Source organism: Homalodisca vitripennis, chromosome 5, assembly GCF_021130785.1.
Source record: "Homalodisca vitripennis isolate AUS2020 chromosome 5, UT_GWSS_2.1, whole genome shotgun sequence".
Taxonomy (NCBI): domain Eukaryota; kingdom Metazoa; phylum Arthropoda; class Insecta; order Hemiptera; family Cicadellidae; genus Homalodisca; species Homalodisca vitripennis.
This window is the reverse complement of record NC_060211.1, coordinates 41,553,589-41,560,700: the sequence shown is the minus strand read 5'-3', so window position 1 is coordinate 41,560,700 and position 7,112 is coordinate 41,553,589. Positions and strand designations below refer to the sequence as shown.

Sequence of the window (7,112 nt, the reverse complement as noted above, 5' to 3'; positions counted from 1 at the left end):
ATTTTAAGAGCTTAGTATATTTTAGGGTTCATTAATCATTTTCAATTCCATATCTATTTAAATGTTCACAATTTCGAAAATGTAAATTCATGTATATGTTTAGCTATTTAAAAGAAAGTTTCTCACGTTAGTCCATGAACTCATAATTATTGCAACACTACAAAATTACTAGTAAATGTTTATAATGAATTAAATTTAAAATAAATTGTAATGAGTAATTTAATATTAAATATGTCTTCAAAGTATTAAGGTATTAAAATTTTTGCTTAATATATCGGTTGACCCAATCAATTGTTAATTAAAATTTTTAATCAATTTAATGAGATGTTGTCACAAAATAAAATATGTGTTGGTTCATTTGAGGGTATTGTACTGCCAATCTAACCTATTATTAAATCCTCTCACAGCAGCCCTTGCTCATAATATGTCACAACCTTAATCTTAAACTAAACCAAACTTAAAAACCTTACAACATTGATTTAGAGTGAAAAGAGTGAACCCTTATTGTTTACTTCAAAGCTATATTAAAACATTATTATTTTATTAGAACAAATGTTTTACTCGTATAGATAGATACTCGATATTTAAGAGAAAATAACCTTGCTATCAAAAGACCTAACACAGTAAAAAGTTTAAAATATTGGTTTTTGTGAGTTTTCAATATGGTGATCACATCCATCAACGAAGGTCATTATTAATATTATTCAAAAATGATGTATTGACATTGTTTTTATTACGGTGAACTGTAAGACAGGGCCTTAACTGGGCCTTAACTGGAAAATTAAGGGCCTCATTGCCCTTAATTTTCCCTTGTGTATAGTGTGTGTATTCTTTCCATTCAAGTGCCCTCTCTAGACACTCCCATGCACGGACAACACTCCACATCATCCAATAGTTCGTCCCGGAGGAATTTTGACACCTACGCTGACGCCGTAGCAGGAACCTTCACTGACAGGGAAAATGAAAAATGGACGCTTTCCTAACCAAAAAAACTCAATTGTCGACACCTGTTTAAAGAAAGGTAGGAGAAACTTTGGATCCAGTTAAAATTTTAGAAAAATACCCAACTCAAAATTTGCCAAAAATTTCAAAAGTTTTCTAATTCAAAACAAAATGAAAAGTTTATATTGGTACATCAAAAAACGCCCAATGTGCAACCAATAAAATAGATGAGCTAATGCTCATGTGTGACGAACTCAAACCTGATGTATTTGTTGTCTCGGAACACGGTTTTCAAAACTGAAACAATAAATTTTTTCAAATATTCAAAATTATGAATTGGCATCAAATTTTTGTCGAACGCACTTTAAAGGGGGCGGTGTGGCAATTTTCGTGAAAGCACCATTGAAGTTTGAAAATTTTAAAATTAATCACATTACCGATCTAAACTTTGAGGCCCAGTGGTGTTAAGATCATATCTAACACTCTTGGAAAAAATATCAATCGTAGGGTTGTATAGATCACCCAATGGATGTGCTGAATCTTTTTTTACAAACCTTGAAAATCTTATAAATTGTCTTTTCTTAAACTCATCGAAATTTACTATAATTGGCGATCTAAATATCAACGTTTTGGATCCCACCGACCCCCTGACCCAGCGGCTGCGGGATGTTTTAAGCTCATTTAATCTAAATTGGTCCGTGAACTCCCCAACACGAGTGACTGCTATGACGAGTACTGCCATCGACAACGTCATTACAAACATTCCTAATGTCACGGTCTCTGTTTTGAATACGGCTGTCTCCCGATCACTTTGCGCAGGAGGTTGTGATACATGGATGTAAAATAGAAACTCAAAAATCATCTGTTAAAATTAAAAGAGCTTTCAATTTCCAAAACATTTCCAATTTGAACAATTTATTAAAAAATGAAACCTGGAGCTTTTTGAACAGCTTTGAGAATGTCAATGACATGTATCAAGCTTTCAATGACCGTTTCATTTATTATTTAGACGTTTCGTGTCCTTTTATAAAAACCAAAAAACAATTTCAAACCCAAAAAATAATTCCTGGTTAACTAAAGGGATTCTCATTTCCAGAGATAAACTCAAATTTTTTCACTCAATATTTGTCCAAAACACAAAACGAAAATTTTAAAACATTTTACAGATCATATCGAAGGATCTATAGAAAAGTCATTCAAGCTGCTAAAGCTCATGACGTCAATAGAGCCCTGAGAAAATTGTGAAAACTTTTCTAAAACTGCATGGAAAATAATCAATGAATCGGCACATAAATCAAACTTGGACCGAAACCTTGAGTTCTATATCAATCAAAATTAATGAACGCGTAATTGATGATCAGTTGCAGGTTGCCAACGAATTTAATAATTATTTTTTCTTCTGTGGCCTCGACTGATTCGTCAATTTTAGAACCTCGATATCATGAAAATTGGTGTTAGGGAACCGGTTGCATCCATGGCTCTGGCCCCTGTGTGTGTGGAGGAGTTAGCCCCGTGTCGTACAGGGGTTGAATTCAAAGAAATCGTGTGACGCTAACGGGATGTCAGTTTGGTTACTCAAACGTTGCTTTTAGGTACATTTTGAGGCCACTCACAAAATTGATAAATTTTTCATTTGAATCTGCAACTTTTCCATGTCTACTGAAAACAGCTAAAGTTATACCGATTTTTAAAAAGACGATCCTTGCAAAACCAGCAATTATCGTCCAATTTCAATTCTTCCAGTTTTTAGCAAAATTTTTGAAAAGGTTTTCTGTGAAAGACTTGAAAGCTTTCTAGAAAGCAATGAAATTCTAAATCCTGAACAATTTGGCTTCAGGAAAAAAAGATCAACAATTGACGCTGTAAACAGTCCTTTTGAACAATGTTTTGTTGATGGCTTGGAAAGGCGAGAACAAGTGCTCAGCATATTTCTTGACCTATCCAAAGCATTTGACTGTGTGCATCATGAAACACTGTTGCACCAGTTACGAAAATGTGGCGTTCGGGGTCTGCCAAACGCGTGGCTTGCTTCTTATCTTAAGAATCGAGATCAATGCGTGCAGATTTCGAATGTCATCTCTAGCAAAATTAAAATAGCCCACGGTGTCCCTCAGGGTTCTATTCTTGGGCCTAATTCTTTTTTTAGTTTACGTCTGTAGACTTAACTCAGTGATCCAGCATGGTGATCTGATTCAGTATGCCGACGACACGACTCTTTGCTTCAAAGGAAAAACTACACAAGATTTGGAAATCACATCATTTGTGGAACTGACTTCATGCATTCAGTATTTTACTGACAGGAATTTTGAAAACGAACCAATCAAAATCAAATGTCATCAATTTCTGCCTAAGACCAAGGGAATTTGCAAGGCAACCTGCTGTATTTGTGGACGATGTCCTTTTTAGAGGAAACTGGATCCACAAAATTCCTGGGGATGTACATTGATCAAGGTCTGACCTGGGACGACCACGTTAACAATATATGTGCTAGAATTTACTTCTGGCATATTTGCCTTGCGAAGCCTAGCTAAATACTGTTCCCCTGAAGTCTTAATGACGGCATATTTCGGTCTCATATATCCGCACTTTGCGTATGGCTTGAGACTGTGGGGGGGCTGTGCCAAACACAAGATGGAACGCGTTTTTCAGGCTTCAAAAAAAGGCAATTAGAATTATTGCAAAGTTGAATTACAGAGAGTCGTGGTAGGGACTCTTTTAGGGAGCTAGGTTTGCTGACATTGCCCTGTCTCTACATGTTTCATGTGATCCTGTACTGTCAATCGAAGTGCACTTTAGTCCGGGGCAGGGACTTTCATCAGTATGAGACTAGAGCCAGGGACAACTTTAGAGTCCATAGTCATAAGGACTGGCGGTATCTCAGCATTTACCGCATCAGGTTGGCGTCGGCTTAATCAACAAGCTCCCTGAAAGTGTAAAAAATGCAACTAATCAAAACCAATTCAAACTCGTCTCAAACGCCTGTTGGTGTCAAAAGCATTTTATTCGCTAGAGGAGTTTATGATGAGTCGCTGGGATATCTAAAAATATCTTAAATTACCAAAATTTAAAATCTGGATCCAAAGATAGTGTGAATTAGTGTGAATGATTGAAATGTAAGTCTGACTGTGTGTGAGTGTGTAGTATATTTTGCTGTTTGAATATATGACGACTGCTATACAATGTTATATATTGTCTAAAAGCAATAAAGAACTGATTTGATTTGAGTATGATAACAAAATAATTTTAATTTAAGATTTTTTGTCATTACTATTCAATGCTATATAGTAAATGAAAGTAATGGTAGATGTAAAATGAACTTTATTATTAGTACTCAAAAAATTACTTTAAGAAAATTAAATATTTTGAATGACTTACTCAGTTTTACTCCTATCCCTTTCTTGTAATCCATTTCACTTTCCAATTAGTGCATCCTCTGAAATCTGGCACTATAACAGTCATACTGCAACCTGCCTCCTAGCATCTGCGGTTTGCGTCCGTCTGGTGAGATCCACCGCTTTCATTTCCAACGTCGGATACTAAGACGTTGGAAAAAAACTCTTTCATTTTTCGACGTCACACCTACACTAAAAAAGAGCTTAGTCATGTTTACCTGAAAGCCACCCAGTGAGGTCTAAATTAAGAGGTGTTTTCTCATCAATTGCATTGCGATGTTTCATTTGCGATGCCAATGCTGGTGACTGTTGTACACTCTGAAGAGTTAATCGTGGCCCCTGGAGTGTTTTACAGATCCTCGCCGAACAAATCGGCCGTTGTGGGTGACAGGACTTAAATTTGGTGGGTAAGGTGATATCGATGGTTTGAAAATTAGGTAATGTGGGAAACGATGAATTAATGAACGTTAATGAATTATTCAATAACATCCAACATTTAGGGATAAGAATGTGGATGAAAAGCGAGAAAAAAATAAATATGTTCAATATGTATTAGCAGAACATACTTAGGTACTGATGAACACTTAGTATTTCAATGTTAATATATTTATAGTTAATCCTAGACTAGAGACGCCAAATATTTACTTTTTTTACAAAACAATATTTCGATCAGAACTCGAATGCAAACCAATATTTCATATTTTAGAACTTTATAAAATTCTTACTCAATGAAAACGATAACTTCATCAATAGTCTAAGAAATGTACGAAGCATATTCGTATTGAACGGCATACTCAAAATGAATACATCAATTGTGCCAACAATATTGTTGCAAATAAATGACAAATTAGACGTTATTATTTGTGGTAGGACATAGAAATAGACGAGGTGAAAAGTCAATCATTAAAGAATAATAATTTACTTTCGCCACGATCAATATTGAATTAGCTAAAAGGATAAATTTAGATAATTTGTTTTTTACGCACCTCTGCATAACGCTCATACAAATATTTCTATAGTAAAGTAACATAATAAAATATGTAATGTAATGTAATGTATTCATAGCGTTTCTCAAAACCCGAGTAATTGAAATTGATTGATAAAATATTCAAATATAATTTATAGATTCTTGTTGCCAAAACAAACCCTGTTTTGTGTCAACGCTTGGTGACTGAAATGGCAAGAGTCAGTATGAATGTTAGTAACCAGTGATAATAGTTACGAGATGGAATATAAAATGTCACCTTTGTCTAAAGAAGTGCTTATTTTTAGTCAAATATTTGGTGGTTTCCCTTTGACATCCCTGGGAAAGAAGAAACTTAAATTTTCACTTCCGGTTTTCTTGTGGGGCCTAGTCTTAACTATACTACAGGTACTGACAACGGAGATAGGACTGTACACGGACTACAGGAAGAAACTTGCAGGTGTGCCTTTACGAATGTTTGATAACATTTCAATCATCGTTGTAGTTCTGGACTTCGTCTCTCTTGACTTGATGTCTGTTGTTATATTCATCAGCTGTTCCAGGAAACACGAACAGTTTATCAATATTCTTGATATCCTGGAGAAGGTGGATCAAAAGCTTCAGAAAAAACGTACCGGAAGTGAACGCCAAAGCGAAAGTGTTACTAGTCTCTATCGTAATCACAATTCTAATTACGGGTATTGGTGTGTTGGATTTCCAAAGATCTGTCTATTTAGGCAATAAAGATTACATTTCGTCACTTTGCTACATTCCCCCGCTGATCATGCTTTTTTCTCAAGCATCTTTGTTCCTCCACTTCACTCAAGTAGCTCAGAGTATCGCCACAAGGTTTGGTTTTATAAAAGCCAGGGTCAAAGAGGAAGTGTTAAGAAACAGACGGGAACGACCAATGAACACTCATTATATCAGGATCGCTAATGTCCCCCACAACAACAAAGGGCTCTACACCATCCACGAGGTTGAGTCACTCATGAGCGCCTTCTGGATGCTATGCGACGCTGTTCATCAGGCTAACAGCTTCTACGGAGACCAGCTGCTGAGTGTCTTCTTTACCTCGCTTGTCCATATCACGATCAGTATTTACTACTTAATCGGCAGCGTAATACTAAGACAGTCAACCGCTATCACTGTGTTAGGAGGGTTGGCTATCGCCCACATTGCTCATCTGGTTCTGTTGGTGCGGCCGAGCACACTGGTGGCTGAACTGGCCGACGGCATGGCACCTATGATTTGCAAGTTGATCAACACGGGTTTGGACCCAATTCTGGTGGAACGCCTTGAAGAGCTTTTGTTGCAGTTAGGGAAACGTAAATCAAGATTTTCTGCACTTGGATTTTTCCAACTTCAAAACTCCGCCGTAATCAAGATGGCTGGTGCAGTGACCACCTATTTGGTGGTATTAGTCCAGTTTCAATTAGAAATAGTTCCACCTGAATTCTTTAAGTCAGTTACCTAAACGTGTATGTTACAGTGGAACACTATTTGTTGACATGTAAATCAGTTTATGATAAATAAATAAGTATCTAAGTTAATAAGCAATCTATTGTTGCGAGTTTTTAAATTATGTAATTTATTCGAATCAACTATTTTCGATTTAATTTTTACTTTTGTTTGTTGTTGTTTCGGTTGCATTTTAGAAAAAAATATAAAATGTGATTTGAGGTTTCCTCCACTTCCGTTTAAGATTATCGTTAAAAAAATATAATAACAAGTAATTTTAATGTGTTAATTTTTTACACAGTGTCATTGGTGAACGCTTACTTCATTATGAAGCATATGTGCAGTCGAACCAA

The 7,112-nt window shown here is 35.8% G+C and overlaps 1 protein-coding gene across 1 annotated transcript; it reads left to right on the top strand.

The window, feature by feature from the left end:
* Positions 1 to 6,082: 6,082 nt before the first annotated feature.
* On the top strand, positions 6,083 to 6,775 carry LOC124363439 (gustatory receptor for sugar taste 43a-like). Its single transcript, XM_046818689.1, has one exon. It carries the CDS (start codon positions 6,083 to 6,085, stop codon positions 6,773 to 6,775), a length of 693 nt encoding a protein of 230 aa, XP_046674645.1.
* Positions 6,776 to 7,112: the final 337 nt, after the last annotated feature.

Coding starts and splice junctions, on each gene's coding strand:
- LOC124363439 (XM_046818689.1), top strand. CDS start 6,083: ATGCTTTTTTCTCAAGCATCTTTGTTCCTCCACTTCACTCAAGTAGCT.